Source organism: Dermacentor andersoni, chromosome 4, assembly GCF_023375885.2.
Source record: "Dermacentor andersoni chromosome 4, qqDerAnde1_hic_scaffold, whole genome shotgun sequence".
Lineage (NCBI taxonomy): Eukaryota > Metazoa > Arthropoda > Arachnida > Ixodida > Ixodidae > Dermacentor > Dermacentor andersoni.
This window is the reverse complement of record NC_092817.1, coordinates 211,511,265-211,535,469: the sequence shown is the minus strand read 5'-3', so window position 1 is coordinate 211,535,469 and position 24,205 is coordinate 211,511,265. Positions and strand designations below refer to the sequence as shown.

At 48.0% G+C, this 24,205-nt stretch overlaps 1 protein-coding gene across 2 annotated transcripts in view; it reads left to right on the top strand.

Moving 5' to 3' along the window:
* Positions 1-24,205, top strand: part of LOC126538478 (transmembrane protein 117-like) — a 165,256-nt gene that overhangs the window by 28,176 nt on the left and 112,875 nt on the right. For both annotated transcript variants that reach the window (XM_072288020.1, XM_055074797.2), the window contains 2 exons: positions 2,150-2,409; positions 22,091-22,326. In XM_072288020.1, the coding sequence (XP_072144121.1) occupies positions 2,150-2,409; positions 22,091-22,326 (496 nt within the window). The remainder of the gene's footprint in view (positions 1-2,149; positions 2,410-22,090; positions 22,327-24,205) is intronic.

Sequence of the window (24,205 nt, the reverse complement as noted above, 5' to 3'; positions counted from 1 at the left end):
TCACTGCAGCGCACCTTACCGAGCACGTCCACATCTTGTATGATGCCAGGGTTAGCGCAGACTATGAAGTCTATTTCATTTCCAGTCTCGCCGTTCGGGCTCCTCCACGTCCACTTTCGGCTATCCCGCTTGCGGAAGAAGGTATTCATTATCCGCATATTATTCTGTTCCGCAAACTCTACTAATAACTCTCCCCTGCTATTCCTAGTGCCTATGCCGTATTCCCCCACTGCCTTGTCTCCAGCCTGCTTCTTGCCTACCTTGGCATTGAAATCGCCCATCAGTATAGTGTATTTTGTTTTCACTCTACCCATCGCCGATTCCACGTCTTCATAGAAGCTTTCGACTTCCTGGTCATCATGACTGGATGTAGGAGCGTAGACCTGTACAATTTTCATTTTGTACCTCTTATTAAGTTTCACAACAAGACCTGCCACTCTCTCGTCAATGCTATAGAATTCCTGTATGTTACCAGCTATATCCTTATTAATCAGGAATCCGACTCCTAGTTCTCATCTCTACGCTAAGCTCCAGTAGCACAGGACGTGCCCGCTTTTTAGCACTGTATATGCTTCTTTTGTCCTCCTAACTTTACTGAGCCCTATTATATCCCATTTACTGCCATTTATTTCCTCCAATAGCACCGCTAGACTCGCCTCACTAGATAACATTCTAGCGTTATATGTTGCCAGGTTGCTCAATGTCCTGGGGTCGCTGGCCGTATCGGGGCGGCGACAAGTATGCGGAAAAGCCTCGAAGTCCAAGGTGCCGATATGGGCACTGTTGGTACAGGTGGTCAGCCTCACTGCAGTGAAAGCATAGAGGCTGGTGATCAGGTGTGCACCAAACATCTGACTTCTGAGTAGACGTGTCAATCGTCGATGTAATGAACTGGTTGCACCGGACGATGGGCATCAGGAGCGGTATTAGCGAAGGGCGGCGGCGCGTATCCAGCTTTGCAGTATGATATCGGCTGTACCGACTGAAGTGACACTATAGGAGGAGCATGAACGAACAGTGGCGGAGAGGAAGCAGGGTGCCTTAAGGCTTGTACGATGCCAGGGTTAGCGCAGAGTATAAAATCTATTTCATTTCTAGTCTCGCCATTTGGGATAGATTGACTATAACGGGATAGATTTACTATAACATGAAGCTGTAAAGTAAACCCAACACGAATTCCTTAGAAAGAAAGCTGCACTGTTGAAGAAGCATTCGTCCTGTTAAAGGATCAATCTTTGGACCAATGCCTTTCCGGGATGGTTGCTCTACCCATATTTTACTTTCATCAAGCCTCCTCCACTTTACCAATTTAACTGATTTGACATATTCTGTCTTCCAGTGCTATGAGTTGTCAATTAATATGCCCCCACTCTGCAATCTGCTAACCATCGAGTTCACTCAAATGACAGAGCGACCGCCCCATAAAGGCGCTGGTCCCAGATTAAATTCTCAGACCAGGACGAATCTTTTTTTCACCTGGCTGAAACTGTTTTGCAATTGAAACCACATCGAATATGAATCAAATAGTGCCAGAAATGAATTTCAATGACTCGAGTGTTGAATAGGTTTTGAATAGTTTTTAAATAATGAAGAGCCATTCTTACCATTAATATGAAACGATGTTCGCATCCTAGTAATAGTATTCACAATGTTAGCAAGTTTTTGTCATTACATTGCAAGGTTTGAAGTGTTGTTTATTATAAACACAAAAGGAGTATTAGGAAAAAGTAAGTAGTGTGTTTCCATACAGAGGGAACTTCAGAGAGGGCAAATTATCATCGTTTAGCTGGTCAAGCCCATGAGTAGCCACGTAGCCTGCTCCACTTTGTAACTGGCTACAAGGATAAAATTGATCGCATAATTTTGCTCCAATTTCATGTTCAAACTCACTTGAAGATCTGAAATGCTGTTAGAAAACTATTGGCAAAACATTCATGTTTACAAAAAGTGACATCAATTCGAAGACTGAATCGAATAGAACTATTGTTCACTTGTTATGCAAAAGTTTAGAGTGTTCGCACAGCCCTAATTCTTTCTGAGAAACCCGTAGTGGGATTCTTCTGTGGCTTTGTGATACCTTTAGGTAGATGACAATGCTTCCCATTCATACTGTTTTTATGAAGCAATGTGTGTCGCACACATGTTGCAGGTACTTCCTGCAGCACCCATACGCACGGCTGTTTGTGTCGTACTTTGTGGTGTTCTGCAACTTCCTGGTGTTTGCGGAGGACCCCATCTCACACAGCCGAACCGAGAGCGAGATTCCGGTGTTTGGCAATGTCTTCTCGTTTGTCTGCACCAAGTACCCACCCGAGTGGGGATGGCGGTGTGCCAAGGTGCTCCTCTGGCTCCTAGCCCTGTTCTGTGGCCTCGTCTGTGGCAAATACTTCATCCACCACTTTCTGCTTCGTGAGTGGACAACCCTTGTTTGCCTGCTCTTCATTGTCATCCGACTAGCCATCATAATTTATTTTCCCTTAAAGATCTCACTAGAACGTTACACAAGGGGGAAGCGGATTTGTTGTGTCACACACTTACAATGCGGGACAGAACAAAAAATTCAACGAGTGTAAAACAATAGTAAAAAAAGCTCTGCAAAGATAAGACATAGTCAAGGATACCATGACATTGACAATTATCATTATAAGAGACCACACACGCATGCACGCATGCACGCACACACACATGCACAAAAGAACCTGCATCAAGATGAGATGAAAAACAAGGACCAGGCTTGTACACAACACTTATGGAATTAAATAAGCAGTAATAATGTCTCCAAATTTTGTGGGGCTACGCTCACTGACATTAGACTAAGGCAGTCGATTCTATTCATCAATAGTGTTTGGTAGAAAGGATTGATCAAAAGATGTATTTGATTCGTGAAATTGCTGTATACTATGGTAAGTGAAAAAGAAATGCCTGGAAGTACGATCTGGAGGAAGCAGGAATGCACCATAAATATGCAGAAAATTGTAATATAGTTTATGGAGGAACATAAACTATACCCAGCTAAACTAGTCGTCTGTGTCTATACGGCAAAGTTCGCTGTCGTAAAGTGTCCTCTTTCACCTGACAGGCGACTAACTCACGCGCAGAACCATGGTGGTATCCTTGGGGTACTCCGAATGACCGCAGCCGTGTCGTCTAGTGGAGCTGCCACGCTCCGGCACTGGGAAAGAGGGTGAAGAAGACGCTCACCGCTCTGTGCTCGAGGAACGTGACAGGCCCGTTTACGGCGAGCTCTGCTGGTTCCTGCCAGCATAACAGGACCGGAAGCACTGCTGGCAGCCATATGAACTGCAGCAGGTTCAGTTTCAGCGGCGGCTCTAAGGCAGGACCGCAGGCACGGACATCAGTGCGGACTGTTAGCCACCGGAGTCATTTCCTGGTCCCTAGGAGGCTTTGAACGGTTGCCCTAGCAGACCGTTAGCCACTCGTGCTTGGGCTGCCCGGCTGTGCGATCGGGATAGATCGGTAGCCGACTCAATCGCTCCTGGAGCAGGTCCCACCAGGCCATCGCTGTCCCGTGACCATCTGCCGAGCCGCCCTAATCTGAACCACAGTGCGCCCTCATCGTGTGCCATGCCCGCCACACACTACCGCGCACTCTTCTTCCACTTCGTCATCCACTCGTCACACCCACAAAGCTGTAACCCAAGCAGAACGCAGAAGGCAACACCAACGTCGCCAAGAACCAGCGAGGTAGCCGCAGGCTGCAAGGACTGCCCCCGGAACACGGACTTTTGCCTGAGATGACCAGGAAGGTCGTCGCCAAGTCAAACCCAATGGCAGCCCCAGTGTCCCCCATCATACTGCAGCAGCCCAGGGAGCCTCCAACGTTCCACGGTTCAACACTTGAGGATCCTGAAAGCTGGCTTGAGACGTATGAGAGGGTCGCTACATTTAACAGCTGGAACGGCGACGACAAACTGCGACATGTCTTTTTCGCATTGGAAGATGCCGCCAAGATGTGGTTCAAGAACCAAGAAGCCACCTTAACGATGTGGGACCTGTTCCGAAGCGGCTTTCTGCAGACATTCACAAGCGTCCTACGCCGAGAACGAGCCCAAGCTTTACTAGAAACCCGAGTGCAGCTGCCCAATCAGACCATCGCGATCTTCATAGAGGAGGTGAGCTGTCTATTCCGCCACGCTGACCCGGAAATGTCTGAGGAGAAGAAAGTCCGCCTACTCATGGGTGGTGTGAAGGGGGAACTTTTCGCCGAATGATATGAAGTCCACCGAAGACTGTCGACGAGTTTTTTGGCGAGGCCACCAGCATCGAGGAGTCACTCGAAGTGCGGAACTGGCAATTCAAACGCTGCACAAACTCTACAAACTACATCGGAGTTCAATCACTGGCCACCGACTATCAGAGTGCTCGTACGGGAAGAGCTGTAGAAGTTGTACCCAAGGTCGCAGACTCAAGGGGCCTCAATCATTGAAATCGTCAAAGAAGAGGTTCAGCGGTTGCTTGGAGTTCCTGATGTGCAGCCACAATCACTGCAGCCCCAGCCGGAAGCGATGACCCACGCCGCTGTACCCGCCGTCAAGGTACCCCTCCGCGACCGCACCAGGGCCCTGTAAAGCTGCAATTCCGTCGTCCACCGCCGCGACTGCCAACATGCCCACCTGTCGCCCAGCGCAGCTACGCGAGGAAGATGGGCATTTGGCGTGCCCCCAACCACTGCCCGCTCTGCTGCCCTTACGGGGCAGCCAGCCATGTATACCACCGATGCCCATCTGTGAATTTGGATTGCGACAGTTTGCCGTCAATGCACCGCGCCCTCAGGAAGGTGAACGCCCTCGTGACATCGCCAACTACCTTCCCGCTACTCAGTGGAGCCCTCGACAACCATCTCGTTCGCCATCACCAGACCGCTACCTGTCGCCGCAGCGCCGTCCATACACTGGCCCAGCGTGGGGCCGGTCCGTCAGCCTATATCCAGAAAACTAAAAGCAGCAACCGATGGAGGTGCAGTTGCTGTTCGTAAAACTGATGAAAATCTTCCACCGCTGACGAATACACTGAAGAGACTATCTCGACGACATCACGACACACTACCATCCCGACGAAGCCTGGAAGCAAAGAATACACAGATCAAAGACCTGATGATGCAACGTACCAGCCACACGTCAACACGATGCAGCCGTGATCCGATGCCAAGACTTAACTGCAACACAAGACAAAGAACAACCGACCTCGACGTGCTTGTCGGTGGCCACGCAATCACCGCCTTAGTGGACACAGGAGCCAACTACTCTGTCATCAGTGGATTATTCGCCGCCAAACTGAAGAAAGTCAAGACTGCATGGTACGGCCCTCAAATTCCCACAGCTAGAGGACACCTCATAACGCCGACGGAAATCTGCACGATAAGAATTACAGTTCATGACCAGACCTACCCTGCAACGCTCGTTGTCCTTCAACAGTGTTCACGAGATGTCATTCTCGGCATGGGCTTCCTGAACCAACACGGTGCCATAATCAACCTGAGGTCGAAGTCGATAACGCTGTCCACAGACCAAGCGATACCAATGGAGAGGCCTTCCATCAGCGTGCCTTCAGTGTACTTGAGGGCCAAGTCAGCATCCCACCCCGCTCCAGCATTGTCATTTCTGTCAGCAGCGAAACACCCGTAGATGTAGAAAGCGTCATCAAGGGCAACCAACGTTTACTGCTTGACCGTGAAATTTGCATCACAAGAGGGATCGTTCGAACTGCATGGAGGGAAAGCGAAAGTGATGCTGACAAACTTCAACCAGGAGTTCAAGCACATCAACAAGGGCACGACGATCGCATACATTGAGGAAATTGAAGAAACCAGCAATGCGTTTGTCCTCTCGGAATCTGCTGCATCTTCCCTGACGACCATAGTTCCCGAACAAGACTTTGAAATAAATCCAAGTCTTCTTGTGAGTAAGCAGGAACAGCTCAGAAGTCTTCTTTGGTGATACAATGACTGCTTTTCGACAGCATCAAGGATTCGACAAACACCAGTCGCAAAGCATCGCATGATAACCGAAGAATGCGCTCGACCACTCCGCCAGAGCCCTTATTGAGTTTGGACACGAGAACATGAAGCTGTTAGGCAGCAAGTCGACACCATCATCCAGCCGTCCAAAAGCCCGTGGGCATCTTCTGCAGTCTTAGTGAAGAAAAAGGACAGAACCCTAAGTTTCTGTGGCGATTATCGTCGACTGAACAAGATCACGAAGAAGGACGTATACCCCCTCCCACGGATAGACGACGCATTGGATCGGCTCTGCAACGCTAACTATTTCTTATCAATGGACCTCAAGTCTGGCTACTGGCAAATAGAAGTTGACGAGAGAGATCGCGAAAAGACTGCCTTCATCACCCCAAACGGCCTCTACGAGTTCAAGGTTATGCCATTCGGACTGTGCTCGGCGCCTGCAACGTTCCAACGCATGATGAGCATAGTTTTAGGACGATTGAAATGGCAGCCATGTCTTGTTTACTTGGATGACGTCATCGTCTTCGCCGGAAATTTCGACAATCACCTTAGGCGGCTTGCGACAGTACTAGAGGCCATCAAATCATCAGGGCTCACTCTGAAGCCAGAAAAGTGCCGCTTCGCTTACGATGAGCTTCTGTTCCTAGGCCACGTCATCAGCAAATGTGGAGTCCGCGCCGACCCGCAGAAGACAGCTGCCATCGCGAAGTTCCCGCAGCCAATCGACAAGAAGGCAGTGCGCAGATTCCTTGGCATGTGTGGCTACTATAGGGGCTTTGTCAAGGACTTTTCACACATCGCTGAGCAGCTGACACATCTAACTAAATGGGATATCGAGTTCAAGTGGGAAACGCCGCAGGCCGACGCATTTGAACAACTCAAATGACGCATGCACTCGCCTCCGGTATTTGTGCACTTCGACGAGGACGACGATACCGAAATCCGCACCGACGCCAGTAGCCTAGGCCTCGGTGCCGTCCTAATCCAGAGGAAAGACGGACTTGAACAGGTTATATCTTATGTTAGCCGGTCGCTGTCAAAAGCGGTAGGCAATTATTCTACGAGTGAAAAGGAATGCCTCGCCATCATTTGGGCTACAGCGAAATTCCGCCCTTACATATATGGCAGGCCATTCAGAGTTGTCAGCAAACATCATGCGTTGTGTTGGCTAGCGAATTTAAAGGACCCTTCAGGATGGCAGGCGCTGTGGAGCCTCAGACTGCAAGGATATGACATCACTGTAATCTACAAGTCCAGACGAAAACACTCTGATGCCGATTGCCTATCACGCGCCCCCATTGACCCGCCACCGCAACATGACGAAGATGACGATGCCTTCCTTGGAATTATAAGCGCAAAAAACTTCGCTGAAGAGCAACGAGCACACCTGGAGCTAAAAAGCCTCATCGAGCACCTTGAAAGGATCACCAATGTCGTCCCCAGAGTATTTAAGCGAGGATTGTCTTCGTTCTCACTACAAAACAACCTGGTCGTAAAGAAGAACTTCTCACCAGTCTGCACCAACCACATTCTTGTTCTTCCCTCAGCACTGCGTCCAGAAGTACTGCACGCCCTACATGACGATCTGACCACTGGGCACCTTGGATTCTCTCGGACGCTATCGAGGATACAGGAAGAGTATTACTGGCCGCGCCTGACCGCCGACATCGCCCGTTATGTCAAGACATCCCGAGACTGTCAGCGACGCAAGACACCACCGACAAGGCCAGCGATATTACTACAGCTGATTGAGCCCCCTTGCCGACCATTTCAGCAGATCAGGATGGACTTGTTGGGACCCTTTCCGACGTGAACATCCGGAAATAAGGAGATCGTCATGGCGCCGGACTACCTCACCCTCTTCGCTACAATGAAAGCTCTGCCAAAAGGTAGCGCCGCCGAAGTGGCAAAATTCTTCGCTGAGAACATCCTGCAGCGACATGGCGCCCCAGAAATCCTCATCACTGATAGAGGAACGGCCTTTACAGCAGTGCTCATCCAAGCGATTCTACAATACAGCCTGACAAGCCACATAACAACTGCGTACCACCCACAGACGAATGGTCTTACAGAGCACCTGAAAAAGACTCTCGCCGACATGCTAGCAATGTACGTGAATGCAGAACACAAGACGTGGGATGCCATCCTGCCATACGTAACCTTCGCTTACAACACTGTGGTGCAAGAAACAGCACAGATCACGCCGTTTAAGCTGGTTTACGGCAGGAACCTTACGATGGCACTCAATGCCATACTGCCGCAGGCCAATGATGAAGAGAATATTGACGTCGCCACCTATCTAAAGTGTGCCAAAGAGGCTCGACAGCTCGCCCGCCTGCGGAGCAAGAACCAGCAGAGGACCGACAGCCAACACTACAACCTTCGACGACGCTATATCGAGTACCAGTCCGGCGACCGTATTTGGGTTTCGACCCCAATACACCGACGAGGACTTAACGAGAAGTTTTTATGTCGCTATTTCGGACCCTACAAGATTATTCAACGCATTGGCGCACTCGACTAAGAGGTCGTACCAGACAGCATTTCGCTATCACAGCGGCGCTGCTCACGACAATGAAATAGTCCACATTGTGCGACTTTAGCCGTTTTACCAGCGCTAATGAACTTTGGGACTTCGCGTAGCCTGGCATTGAAGTCGCCCATCAATATGGTATATTTTGTTTAGACTTCACCCATCGCAGAGTCCACGTCTTCATAGAAGCTTTCGACTTCCTGGTCATCATGACTAGATGTAGCGGTGTAGACTTGTACAACCTTCAATTTGTACCTCTTATTAATTTTCACAACAAAGCCTGCCACCCTATCATTAATGCTGTAGAATTCCTGTATGTTACCAGCTATATCCTTATTAATCAACAATCCGACTCCTAGTTCTCGTCTCTCCGCTAAGACCCGGTAGCACAGGACGTGCCCGCTTTTTACACTTTATATGCTTCTTTTGTCCTCCTAACTTCACTGAGCCCTATTATATCCCATTTGCTGCCCTTTCATTCCTCCAATAGCACTGCTAGACTCGCCTCACTAGATAACATTCTAGTGTTAAACGTTGCCATGTTCAGATTCCAATGGCGGCCTGTTCGGACCCAGGGATTCTTAGCACCCTCTGCTGCGTCACAGGTCTGACCGTCACCGTGGTCTGTTGCTTCGCAGCCGCTGGGCACTGAGGGCCGGGGTTTGATTGTTGTATTCATATAGGAGGTTATATATAATACATGAAACATATATAATACATGAAAAACAGTCACTGTCTATATAAATACTTGTGAACCACTGTCAAATCACTGCACATAGTCTTGGAAGTGCACTGGAGGTCTTCCAATTCTCCTGGGTTGGTCAGACAGTGACTCTGTATCGAGTCCATGGCCATCTACCGGTCCATCTGCCGGTACACTACACTCTTCCGTGCCAGGGCACGAAGCCCTGGCATGGAAGACCTGGTGCAGACTTGGTGGGGTCGGTAGCATAGACACTGATGGGGAAAGAGAGTGTGCAGAAGCACGTTGGTCATGGGATGGAGTAGTGCGAGTGGTGGGGGGCGCTGGCTGTGTAGCATGCGTTGGTCAGTACAGTCAAACCTGACTATGTCGAACCTGTTTACATCGAATTATCCTGCATATTGAACAATTTCTGAACATGGTATAATTACAATGAGTATATATAGCAAAAATTATGCTTACGTCTAACAAAAATAGCACCGACCCCCGATATATTGAACGTCAAGCGGTGTGAAAGTGCCCCCAGAAGTTGGCTTTCTCTCACAGCAGCAGGAATCTCAGCAGCGCGGCTCCATCCACCCGTTGTACCTACCGTGACCGCGCCGCATCGTACAAGCCGTCGACGCCCCCATGCAAGAAATGACTCTGGCCCGCCTGCAGCACTTGCTCAGACAGCCAATCAGACAGCAATCTTGTGCCCTCATCGTGCAAGATGGTGGAAGTGCAAGTGGTGTCGGTGCTTTTCCGGTTCATTGGGTGGCCGTCTCCTGCTGGTATGCCTGGGGCTTCCTTCTGCACGGGAGGCAAGACATCCTCTTCCCTGGTCGCAACCAGCTACCAGCCCTCCTAAGTGTCGTCGAGTACCTCTACTCCTCGGGGCTCTCAGCGAGACTCTAGGACTTTCTGCTAAGACGGATAGCCTCACGGCTATCCAACCCACTCAAGGCTTCCTGACCTGCCCCAAGCACCTGGAACCTGCTTAACCACCCTGTCCTGTTACCGGACTACCCTTCCGGCTGGAACCACTAGGCCCTTCCTGTGGATTTGCTCTGCCGCTGTAACCTGCTACCCACTTACCTTGTTTACTCCCCCCTTTCCGCCGTGTTGGCACTGAGCCGTGCTCCTGCAGAGGCTGCAGAAAATAGCAGCAACCTTTCGTTTTTCCCACAACGAACCACTTCTTCATTGTGTTTGCGCCTTGTGGGCCTTCTCCCGCACTGCTGCCGTGATGGCTAGTGCGAAGCGGCAAAATTTGCCCTTCACCATGAAGCTAGAAATCGTGAATCGAGTCGAACGCATTGAGAAGTCAGATGTCGCTGCAGTGTGCAAGATTTCAATGAGCACTCTCAGCACGATCTTGAAGGAAGATTAAGGAGAGGATTAGGGCTAAAGTGGACAAACTCGGGACCCGGTGCCCGTGGTGCTCCACGCGTACGCACAGCGAGGTCGACGTGGCGACATGGTTCATCCGAAATTGCTTTACATGTGCTGGCTTCCGCATGTCTGGTGGTGACTCTGATAATTTTAATGAGTGCGATGAAGCCATTGCCAGTGTCGTGAGTTTGGAGCGAGCTGTTGCAATTTCCGGAAGCAATTGATGGATCAACGGTCCACAAGTTTGTGAGTGTGGATGATGGTGTCGTGACCATGGGAGAGCCCGAAAGCGAAGACTACATTGCCGACATTGTACCTAGCACTAGTGATAGTCAGCACAATGAGGAAAGCAACGACCATCCTGTGCCGACATCATCTGAGGTCATTGGCGTGCTCGCACTAGTCCAGTGCTTCTGTGTCAATGTGGAAAGTTGCGGCCTCAGTTGCTACAACTTTTCAGACAATGTGGAGAAGTGCGTGTGTCGCAGGCAATGAAATTGCCCAAACAGAAGAAAATACAGGACTATTTCATGCAAAACTAAGCTAGTTTCATCAATAAAGTGCTTTTTTAAATGGTATGTGCTGTTATGATGGCCAATTTCTTAGCAGGCTTATATCGAATTATGCCCTATATCAAACTTATAGGCGTCCTTATTTTTCTTTTTTTGAGTTTGATACAACAGGGTTCAACTGTATAGGCCTTAATTTTATGTTGTTTCTCTGCAATCCTTTTCCTGAGCAAACTCATCTCCCGAGCTGCATTTGTGCTGAAGTTTGCAGTTGGCTGACCAATGACATCTTGAGTTGTTCTCATGTGTCGGCCATGTAGAAGAACTGCCCGTGAGAGACTAGTAGTGCTGTGAGAGGTGGCTTGCTATATTCCTAGGTATTCTGTCACTGTTGCCTTCACTAAACATTGCCCCAGTAAGACCACTTGAATGTATGACTTAGTACATGATTAAATCTCTTGACGAGACCATTTGCCGGTTTTCATAAAAAAGCACTAAAGACAAAGACGAAGTCGAAGGAACACATACGTAGGTGGTACAGGACAGAAAAGATGTGGTTGATCCCACAGTCTTCAAGGAAGAACTGAAATTCCCTTGACGTGGACTGTCGGCCATGGTCGGATACTATCGCGGTCAGGTAACCTTCACGTGTGAAGAGTGTGAGAAGGAACTTCATCACCATGTGAGAGGTAGCATCAATGCAGAATGCCACTTACGGCCATTTCGGAAACTAATCTACTACTGCAATGACAAATCTGCAATCTGCGGGCGCATGCTCGAAAGGACTGACGATGTCAATGGTGAACTTGTACCAGGGCTTATCAGGAACAGGTACTGGCTGAAGTGGTGTGGGCGAGTTCTTGGCACTTTCGTCTTGCGCCCTGGCAAGCAGTACAACTGCAGATAGTCATCTCAACTTGCTTGCCCAACTCCGGCCACCGGAGTAGACATTTTCTCGTAGACATTGTTTGGTTTTCACAAAACCAGGGTGGGATTCGTGAGCCAGTTGGAAGAAGCTGTGTGCTTGGCAGGAACTACAATGCACTCTGTATGCAAGAGCGCACCATTAACTGCCTACAACTCCCTTCGGACTTCACGGGACAGAGTCAGTTGGAGTCCAGGTTTTGGCGGGCTAGCCACCATGTCTGTATGTAATGGACTACTTCTTGGAGTGTGCTATCCTCAGCTGTAGCAAGTTGTAGATCTTCTTGGTGTACCAATGTCACCATAGACACAATTTCTTCTTCCAGCTTGAGGCCACCTTCAGTGTCTCACCAAGATGGCTGCGACAATACCAGGGAATAACTGCGGTTGGATTCTCGACACATGGCGTTCCGTGTCAGTGGACACCATCGCAAAGAGCTTTAGAGCCACGGGGATATCAAACGCCATGGAAGGCACAGAGAATGATCAGCTTTGGGAGCACGCCGATGAGGCAAGCTCGTCCGACAGTGGTGAGAGTGCTGATGGGCCGAGCTCATCCGAGAGTGCTTAGCTTGAGAGCGGAGATAAATAGTGAAGTAAAATGTTGATATTTGCCACCAGTTTTTTAATTATCTGACACAGTAGTCGCAGTGGCACTATAGCGTGTTAATGTGTAGCTATAGGCCTGATTCATGTATAACCTGCACCTGAGAAAATGTGTTTTAAAAAAATGTAGCTTATACACAAGTATATGCGGTGAGTAGGAAAAACTAATTGGCGACATCTTGTAGCACTTCGTGGGAGTGACGCATTTTCGGCACTTTTTGTTTTCTCACATTTTTTCGTCTGAAAGTAGGAATGTGGGCTATACACGGGGGCAGCTTATACACAAGTATATACGGTGCCAAGAAAGTTAACTTTATCCAGGCTAAGCCTTGAAGTTAGCAGATATTTGAATCCGACCTTTTTGTTCCTGTAGTCAAGAAGCTCGAGCGTACTTGTCAGTGTTACCCTTAATCCTTCTGCTGTTGAGTCACTGAGAAAATGCTTCTTGTTAGTGTGACACACTCAAGTGCTCAGAAATTCAAGCACATCTTGGATCTTTTGTACACTGGTAGAATTGGATGTCAGAGCTTCTGCTGGATACCTAGACATCAGTACAGCAATCAGCGACTTCATTCTTTAAAAGAACTTTGCAGTAGCTTCTGTTGCCACAGCTTCTCTCTTGTTGTGTCCGATAAAAAAAGAATGCTTGCAGAGGTCCCTGTCCAAAGAGCTGAAAAATATTACCCCCTTTCATTTTTTCAATCTTGTTTACTTGGGTAAGCGTTGCTTCAGCAATGGGTAATTGCTGAAGCAAGGAGTCACCGCTTATACACGAACTGTTACCCAAGACATGCACAGAATAAAGGAACACGTAGCTGAAATGGCTTGCCTAGGCCAAATCTCGTGCACACGCTGTCACGGGGCACAGTGCAGTCGGCGACTGCTGTGCCACCGCTATGTTCGCCGCCTACCGTGACAGCTTTGTCAAGGAGCAGCCAGCGAGGGTCGTTTCACTGCCCTATTCTAGTACACTGTACCATGGAGGAAAAGAACATATAAGCAGAAGCTGTGATGTCACATTTTTGAAGACGGAAATGCAGCCATGTTGGTGAGCCATTTCCCTTTGCACCTCCTATCAGCTCGCCAGGGCAGATAGGCATGAGCTTTGAACTTGCATTGCTACAAGCCGTCGGAAGCGTGCAACAAACTCTACGAAACTTCTGTGACAGTTTTAGTGAAGCAGACGAGCTCCTGTGTTTGCTCATGGCACATTGAAGAAGACCCGCACCGTGATTGCTCATGTCTCTCTTGCTGGCTGACACTCACACTCACAGACCCAAAATGCAACTTTCAAGCTTCACACTACACGCCCAAATCAGCTTGTCTCGCGAACAGAATGTTCTGCGAAAATGACGCGGGCGGAAAAATATTATTTCACTTTTCAGAGGCCAAGAACAGTAGCGAGAGCTTCAGGAGCATGGTTGCTATGGTAAAGTTGTCGTTTGGGATACCAGTCCCAGTGCTCCTTTACGAAAAGCAGCACGTGATTTCCACAACACTTTCTCCAATAAGTCCATGCTGGCTGAGGCCTCTCCTACATTTTTCTTCCTCCACGAGTCGCACAGATTTGTATCAGCTTGCATGCCAAAATCACATGAGGAGGCCAGTTCATGAAGCGCAAGGGTGAAGTCTAGTATGGGCTCACAGTGCAGTTGACAAGGGTTGTGAAAGCGGCACCGCTCGACGCATACATTGGGGCAGTGGCGAAGTTCCATGCTAGCTAGCACTTCAAGCGCAGCATCATATTTGTCCGGTGGCATTAGAGTTATGGGCTTAAGTTTGGTCGGCGCCGGCTACCTTGGCGGCCGGTGTTTCTGTGGTAGTGGTAGTCGCAAAAAGTGGAGCTGACCTAGGGAGAGGGGGGGGGGGGGGGACGTGCATATGATGGTGGTAGTGCATCAAAAATGTGTTGTCCCTCGGGGCCAAGGCAGCGCAAGAGAAGGGCTCGGCGGTGGGCTGCCGACAGTTCGGATGCTCCGGAAACGGGAGCTTAGTTCTAGAACAGGTGCTGCCAGTGGAACCATGGTATAGCTGGCTTGTCAGAAAGACGGTGGCGGCGGTGAATTACCTGGGAGCATCCTCATTGCCAGATTGTTATGTCGGCTGGACCAGGCAGTCGAACGGACACACTACACGACTCAAATGAAACCCAGACGAACCTGAACTGAACTTTATGTTGAAGCATGTCTACTGCTACATATAAATATGACACTTGTGGTGCCACTTCTCGATGTTTACATGTAGTTATTGTTATTGATGGCACCTAGGGTTATTGTACGACACTACACACAACAACTTATCATGACAATGCAGACCTGTTTCTAAATTTATTATTTGTTTAGTTGCACTCAGTGCTTAAAGTCAGTGGGGGCCTGGGGGGCCCGGCCGTCCTCCATTTTTTGAGGGGCTCGCCCCCCCCCCCCTCGCAAAGTCAACTGTAGCACTGCGGCACCCATTCGACAAGCGCTGGAGGTGATTTTATTCCCAGTAGTGCCTTTCGTAGGGAAATTTTAACTCAATTTTTTTTAAATTAATGATTCAATTGTACTCAATTAGTTAATGTGGCATAAGCAAAAACATGAAGGCAGGTATTGTCATGCTGCTGAATGCATTTCCCCGAGACCCTGCACACGACACACTCCCCCCCCCCCCCTTCCTTGTGCGTCTGTTTCGTGAACCACCCGAGCGTGAAGCTATCTGCTCACGAATGAGTGAAGATTCACCTTGGTTTCTTTAGGTTACCAGTTGATTTTAATTTGCTTAGTTATGCATTATGAGTGCTGTGTTTTACCAAAGACGCATGCATTTTGTTCACTTCTATAGGTAAGTAGGTGTAAAACCGTAATATATATTGAAGCACCTGATGTCAGTGAAGCAAGGCAACTAATGTTCTGTGTTGCAACTAGACTTATTTGCTTAGAGTTCACATATCCTTAAACGCGTTTACTCCCAATTAAAAAAAAATACATTTCCAAAAATGTCAATTCTTTTTACATACTCGATTGAATCGGCACATTAAATAAATGCCCAATATACACTCAGAATCATATATATTTATTTGCAGAATGGCCATAAAAAATTTGTTTGATTATAGAGAAATTTGGCTTTACTACATGACGTGAAGTTGGCTTTTTCAGTGCCAATAAAGTAAACAAAATGTGAACGTTCCAAACACAGCTTTTGTGGCCTGTGAGAGTTGTGATGAAACCCACTGTCATGTAGAATCACATTAGTCATGTAGAAAGACCTTAGTAGGGCACACATCAAAGCCGTATCACAAGGAGCGCCAGTCCACTGTTTTCACTGCGCATGTGCATTTCCTTCTTTTTATGCTTTGCTGTAATTTCACTCTCAATAAGACCACCATATATATTTAGTCAAAGAACAAGCACGTAACAAAAATACCAGGATGTTAATGACGTTTTGGCCTCGAACCGCCCTCCATCGGAATGAAGGCTGGTCCCCGGTCAGAACGTCAGTAAAATATTACTAGTTCTTCTATGCACTTCTATTCTTTGACCTGTTTTACTGCTGGATCCTGTGATTCAGCATTTCACTAAAAAAAATATATATATATATATATATATATATATATATATATATATATATATATATATATATATATATATATATATATATATATTGTAGCGAAGAAGATAGGCGTGTGCTTCAGGTACATTGTCAATGCCTCGCTCGAGAAGTGAGCTTGTGCGCTCGGTGCCCGACACTTGATCAACAGACCTGCTTGTGTATCGTGCAATGTTCTGGATTGTTAATTAAACCACATTACATATTTGGTGGAGGTTAATAGGTTTTCCCCAACCCTGGAACTCCGCAGTCGGTAGTTGCCGCCCATCATGCCTGAAGACGCAAGCCAAACGCCACCACCGGCCTCGCCCACCTGGCCTCGCCCACCCTTCTCTGTTTCGGCTCGTTGCATCAACGGGATCCAGCCATCTTCAGCGGCTCTGATGAAAATGATGTCGAAGACTGGCTCTCATCCTATGAACGTGCAAGTGCCCACAACAAATCGGACGATGCTCACAACTTGAACAATGCAGTCTTCTACCTCACGGGTGTCGCAAACGTGTGGTTCCACAACCACGAATCCAACCTTCACACCTGCTCAGATTTCAAGACGAGCTTGACGCAAGTTTTCGGTCGGCTCAGGGTGCAAAAGCTGCGTGCCGAAGAGAACTTGCACAACCATTCCCAGTAGCCCGGTGAGAATTTCACCAACTACACAGAAGGCGTCGTCGACCTTTGCAAGTGCATCAATGCATCAATGACCGAATCTGATAAGATCCGTCATATTTTGCAGGGCATCGAAGACGACGACTTTCAAATGCTCCTATCGAAGAACCCACAGACCATCGTCGAAGTCGCTGATCTCTGTCACAGTTACGATGAACTCTGCAGACAATGTCTCCTGACCTGGCGTTCTTCCATGCAGGATGTCTCTGTTTCGAGCTTAACTGCAGTTCCCGACCACGGCCCCCTGCTCTGTGAGATCAAAGAGTTCATCCTTGCCAAAGTCGCTCGGCATCTGTTTCTAGTGACTGGCGTTACAAGCTCTACGCCATCTTTGACTCTAAACCTGCGACAAATTATACATGAGCAAGTATCTGAGGCTATTCCGCAACCGCGTGCACCGCCGCCAGCACCTGCACTATAACATTTGCTGAAGTTGTAGCACAGACCATGCCACCGAAGTTCTCATCACCATAGCCTGCTGTACTATCACGTCCGCCCGCATTTCTCACCAGAATACCAGCCAACACTGCATCATGGCGCATGCCCGACAACCGCCCAATGTGCTTCTATTGCGGCATCCCTGGTCATGTGGCACGGTTCTGTTGCCGTCACTCATGGCTTCCCCAAGTTGACCAACCTGCGCCATCATACACCCCTCCAATTCCGTTCTTCTCGTCACCTCGTGAATCACATCCGACTTCTCTATGCACCGCTAACCCTGTCCATGAGCGCCGCTTGCCATCGCCCCGACACTGTTCGCTTTCGCCAATGTGCCGTTGTCTGACTCCTACCTAACAGGAAAACTAGTCGCCGCAGTTCCTGAGGCAAGAACTGCGTCTGTGTCGAACAGCACAAGGCCTTGCTATTCTCTGACGAATGTTATTGAAGTATATGTAGATGGTACTGTTGCACTTGCGCTGGTTGACACAGGAGCCGCCGTTTCTGTAGTTACCCAAGAACTTTATCGCTCCCTCAGAAAAGTAGTGACACCCTTGTCCGCTCTGTGGCTCCGTACCGCAAGTGCACCGCACATTACCCCTGTTGCTGTGTGCACTACCTGCATCACCATTCAAGGACTCACGTACAGTACACAGTCAAATTTATTGTTCTGTCTTCATGCTTATACAACATCATCTTGAGGTGGTACCTCCTTTCCGATCACAAGGCCGTCATTGACTGTTCTCGCGCCGACGTCAAATTTGCGCGGCTTCCTGATGCCCAACTTGAGGATGCTGATGATTGTGCCGCCAAGCTGCTCATTGCTGACGACGCTACGATACCTCCGCACACATCTGTGCTTGCAACTGCCTGCTCCAACGGTGTTACAGATATCACTGCTCTTTTCACACCATCGCATATTTTGTTCATTGACGGTGTTTACTTCCCTTCGCTGTCCTCACTGTCAACGGGAGCTTCACTCATATGCTTGTCTCCAACGATTATGCCTCGCACCTCACTTTGCGTCGCAGTGAGTGCCTTGGACGTCTTGAGCGCATCGACTCTACGACCATCTTCGATGCCCCTTTTGATGGCACCTTCTCCGATATCAGTACATTGGCTTGTATTGGCTTGTTACCCTGCTTGCCCCCCGTCTCCACCGGACATCTTCAACAGTTCTGTGGATACCTACCTGAGCCCCGCACAACGTTCCCAGCTTCTCAACCTGCTTTGCAAGTACTCCTCTACATTTGGTTGTCAATAAGCGACTTTGAGCCACACATCGACGGTGTATCACGAGATCGATACAGGCACCCACGCTCCGGTGTGCCAGCGATTGTGTCACGTGTCACCAACAGAGCACTGTGCTATTGAAGACCAACTCAACAATGTGCTTCAGCGTGGAGTTGTTCAACCTTCTAACAGTCCCTGGGAGTCCCCTGTAGTCCATGTAAAGAAAAAGGATGGGCCCATCTGGTTTTGCGTGGACTACCGCCATCTTAACAAGATAACGCACAGAGGTGTATGTCCTTTGCCGCGCATTGACGATGCCCTCGATTCTTCGCAAGGCGTGGAGTACTTTTACTCACTCACTCAATGGTCCGGCTATAGGCAAGTGCCCATGGCACCAGCCGATCACCCAAAAACAGCTTTTGTAACACCAGATGGCCTGTATGAATTTAACATTATGCCGTTTGGTCTTTGAAATGCTCCTGCTACTTTTGAACGGATGATGGACAATCTCCTCTGTGGTCTAAAATGGAAGACATGCTTTGTTACCTTGATGACGTGGTCGTCTTTTCTCCTGACTTTGCCTCTCATCTGTGCCATCTCAAGCAGGAAGAGGAGGAGAAACATTTATTAAAAAAAAAAAAAAAGAAAGGACAAGCAGGTGTCTTTGTGCTTGTGCGGGAGGCACCCTTAGTCCAGGGCTCCTGCGGCTCTTGCTGTCTCCCGGGCCCGCCGCACCAGTTGCTGCTGGTTACGAGGGTCCGAACTAGTCAGCACGGCCTCCCACTGCTCGGGTGTGGGGTTGGGTACTTGCGGGGCCGCCTTCACGTTGGGGCACGCCCATGTGGTGTGATATAGGGAGGCGTAATCATTACAAAGGGGACATTTGTATGAATATAGTGTAGGGTGGATTGCGTGTAGTCTGCTTAAATGTGGGTATGTATTGGTTTGTAGTTGTCTCCATGTTACGGCGTCTTCACGTGAGAGGGTCTTGTGTGGAGGTGGGTATTGTCGTCTGTTCAGTCTGTGGTGTTGTAGTATGGCGTTGTAAGCAGGTCTTGCACTGCTTAACTAAGGCAGGCCTCCAACTCAATATGAACAACTGTGCTCACTCATTTCAGACTGCCTTGCACGTAGTCTGAAATGTTGCTTGAAATTGTGTACTGCTTTAATCTCACACAGCTTGTGCAGATACCGACACGTGTCATTTCCAGTTGCAGCACCACACTTGACTTTGCTTTTGTTTCTCAAGCCATTCATGAAAAGGGCCCTTCCGTGGATGTTTTACCTGGAATATCCGACCACAAGATTATTCGCTTCAAATGCAACTTTGCGATAGCAAGATCACGCGAACCTATGAAAGAATTCTTAGATTCCAATAACGCCGAAGACGAAAGCATTCTCGACTATACTTAGAACAAGATTTTCACATTTTCTGCCAAGAACAAAGACAAGGTTTCCGATCAATCACCTTCTGTTGCGATTGCTGCGCCAGCGCAGGTCATCCTCTAGCAGCCACTGATGCCCAATGTGTTCCACAGAGACGCTGTTGAGGACATTGAAGACTGGCTTGAGTGGGTCACCAAATTCAATGGCTGGTCTCAAGAGCACAAGACATGGTTTGGGAACCATGAGGTGACACTGACGTCGTGGGACAAATTTCGCTGGCAATTAATCACCACATATACCAAGGCAGACAGAAAAGAGAGAGTGGAGTTGGCAATTCAGGGATGAATATGAGGTCCTAATGGGAGAATCACCACATATATACTGAGGATGTAATTTGGCTTTTCAGATGGGCAGACACCTCAATGGCTGAATACAAGAAAGTGTGTCATCCAATGCGAGGTGTCAAGCAGGAAATCTTTGCTGGCCTGATCCGCAACCCACCGATGACACTTTCACTTGATTACCTTAAAGGCCCTACTGTGGGGTATTACATAAGGGGTGGGTGTACAATAAGGAAAACAAGTTGACCATTCAAAGTCACTTGTGGACTTTCTTGCTGAGGCCACTGCAATGAACGGCTCTACATAAGTGCTCCAAACACTACAACCGCAATGTTACTGCAATTTCGAGTAGCCCCTCTAATGCAGCTTTGGGAAGCAACATCAGTGACTTGTGAGAATTGATCAGGGCTGTCATAAGCCCTGATAAGCCATGGTTATGTGGCCGCTTCCACATAACCAGATACCTGCAAATTGCTTCACATAACATAAATTCCCACAGTACGTGGGGTGTGCAATATTAAAGTGAAACTTTTTTATGAACCCTCCTGCACTTCTCTTGCTGACCGTGGATGCTGCCTGCTGCTGCTGTCACGCTGAATAGCTCATACTCTGCTGCGGGATGGCGGCACCATCTAGAAGCGATGGCTCACACACTTCACCCACAGCACTGGAAGGTGGAGGAGGGAAGCCAACCTGCGCATGCTGGTCGTCGGCCACTGGTGGAAGAGGCGAGGAGGCATGGAGAGCCGCAATGAGACGGGAAGGAGGGAACCAGAGGAGGTGGCCTCTCGTCGTGCATTTGTTGTGCCGTCTGGCAAAAGCATGGACAGTCGCATCTGCACCTCCAAGGGGAGGTCGGGTACCCCAAACAAATAATGCAAAAAGCCAGCTTGCTTCTTCCAACTCTTATAGCGCTGGGTGTATCAGAAGGTGCATTGCATTGCAGAGCTCCTTGTTCAGGGCATCCTTGAGCCAGATAAGGTGCGTGTAAACATTGCCTCGTGAGGGGTTGGATCGCATACGGCAGACATTGCCAGCTCCTGACTAGAAGCTTACCATTATCATTGAAAAAGAAGGTGTACAATCAGTGCATTTTACCAGTGCTGACATATGGGGCAGAGACAGATTGACAAAGAAGCTTAAGAACAAGTCAAGGACCGCGCAAAGTGCGATGGAACGAAGATTGCTAGGGATAACGTTAAGAGACAGAAAGAGAGCGGTTTGGATCAGAGAGCAAACGGGTATAGACGATATCCTAATTGACATCAAGAGGGAAAAATGGAGCTGGGCAGGTCATGTAATACGCCAGTTAGATAACTGTCGGACCATTAGGGTTACAGAATGGGTACCAAGAGAAGGAAAATGCAATCAAGGATGACAAAAGACTAGGTGGAGCGATGAAATTAGGAAATTCGCGGCCGCTAGTTGGAATCGGTTGGCGCAGGACAGGCATAATTGGAGATCGTAGGGAGAGGCCTTCGTTCTGCAGTAGACATAAAACAGGCTGCTGCTGCTGCTGCTGCTGCTGCTGCTGCTGCTGCTGCTGCTGCTGCTGCTACTGCGGCTGCTGATGATGATTATGATGATGATGATGATGAACACTGCCTCGTAAACTTCACCGTATATAAATACCAACAGGGCACGTTTGATCTGCTGCATTTTTTAAAAGTATTTTTCACCGGGTTTTAGTATTTTTTGGGCTTTTAGCATTGTGTTTTTGAACTTGTAGGTTGGCAGGTCCAGATACGTGTGTGGATGGCTCGTGCACACATGTGGCATTGCAAGCACCTGTGCCTCCTCTTGGTGCAGGCAACCTGTTTCGGCTGAAGATGTTCCGCGAGGAGCAAGGCACCTGGATGATAATGCTGCTGACAGTGCTGGTGTTTGTCTACATGCTTTCGCTAGTGTACAATGCACTGCTTCTCAGCGGCCACCCACGCCCCGACCAGTTTCGTATCAACGCACTCATGGGGGTCACCAATGCCAGCTTCATGAAAGTGGCCGCCTGTGGAACCTGGCTCGGTGACTTCCTCACTGCATGGATGGCAAGTTCATTGCTCCTGCAACATTAAAGATATAAATTTGTGATAATAAGAAATCAATAATTTGATAACATTTTATCCAAATGGGAAGTAGATCTATCTTAGAAACACAATAAAACAGAATGCCTACCCCCCTTGACAACACCATTTTGGTCAGTGTTATGTTTGTTGTGTTTCTAATAGGAATTGTGATAGAACTACCTTGAGCCTCTGTCTATGATAATTTCTTAGAAGTTGCTGTTACGGGGTGGGAATTCCAGGATACCGTAATTACTTGAATCTAACACGCACTTTTTTTCTCATAAAACGGGTCCAAAAATTGCATGCGTGTTAGAATCGAGTACGACCATAAATCTGTGTTACCATATCGCCATCGGCATTTCAAAATGGCCACCTCGTACGCGCTTCGAGCCTAGCTGCCGTAGCTTTCTCCATGTGCTGTAGTACATGTGCTTAGGCAATGCTTCCCTTGGCTTAGGTTAGTGCACCGTCCGTCTTCCCGTTTTCTGCATTTGCTCTATCAGCATGGAAGTGCCGACTGCAAAGACAGGCCGAGTTCATCACGATGTCGCAACTAAAAGGAAAGTGATCACATGTGAGGAGACGGATGGAAATCGGGCCACATCGCTGGTGTTCGGAGTTCCAGAAACTTGCATGCAGGACTGGCGCAAACAGGAGAGGCATTCTACACTAGTGGCTGCTACATACCGCACAGCCGCTATCTTGAAAGGGATCTGCGATGGAGACAAGAGTCTACGCATCTAGGTGCACCGTGCTGTGTTCTCATCGCTTAATTCGCGTCGAAGCAAGAAGCCGCACAAAGGTCAATTCCCTCGTTCCTGCAAACGCACTTCCTCACTCCAGCATTTAAAGAGTTTCCGCGGTCATTGAGTGAGACGTGTTCATGTTTGCTTGTGCGCGCGTAACGCCGTGCTTGTTAATTTAGTTAGTAAGCGAATGTTTAAAAGTTTATACGGCCGATAAAACTACTATTCTTACTTTTTGTATAGATGTCTACTAATTTGCTATCGTAATCGATGCTTCGACTTTCAGGCGAAACTTCGACTTTTTTTCTTTATCGCAACTTTAGTGCATTGGGAGTAAAGCTTTCATTTTTTCCAAATGAGAGGAAGTTGTATTTCTGTATGAAAGAATGAGGTGCACGGTACTGTAAAAACATTTCCTTTTTAGGTCATGGCAAACGGGTGCCCGTTACAATTGAGGCCATTTTTTTTTTCCTTTTTTGTTTTTTTTGGTCACAGAAAATGGTTGCGCGTAACAATTGAGGGTGCATTATAATCGAGTAAATACAGTAATTTGGCTAGTCTTGGGCGTGGCTTGGCTTAAAGCATGCTCATGTTTATTGACACATAGTACTACAAGCAATGAAGAAAGCAGAAATAGAAAATATGAAAGCAGTACATGACGATAGTGGAAGTTTTCGTCCCTCTTGCTTTACCAACATGCCAATACTGCCCACATCTGATGTAACTGCACAACCTAGCATGAGTATTTACTTATGGTTAAGGAAAAATGTTCTTGCACAGTAAACGAGAAAAAGCAGGCTGTTATTTCCCTCTTGCATCTAAAACTGCAGACTATTTAGAATTAGAGAATAGAGAATTAGAAAATAGAATTAGAGAATAAATTCAACAGAAATGCTTTAAATTCTTATTCTAAATAAGAATTTAGAGCATTTCTGTTGAATTTATGGCAGCGTGAACCTTTCTATTGTTGTGTTATTTTTGTTTGATCAGTTATGTATTTTATCGAGCTTATGTAACACTGTGTATTCCTTCCCCCCTGAAATTATGCCTACGGGCACTGCAGGTGCTTGAAATCAATCAATAAATAAATAAAAACAGAAACGCACTCAATGCAG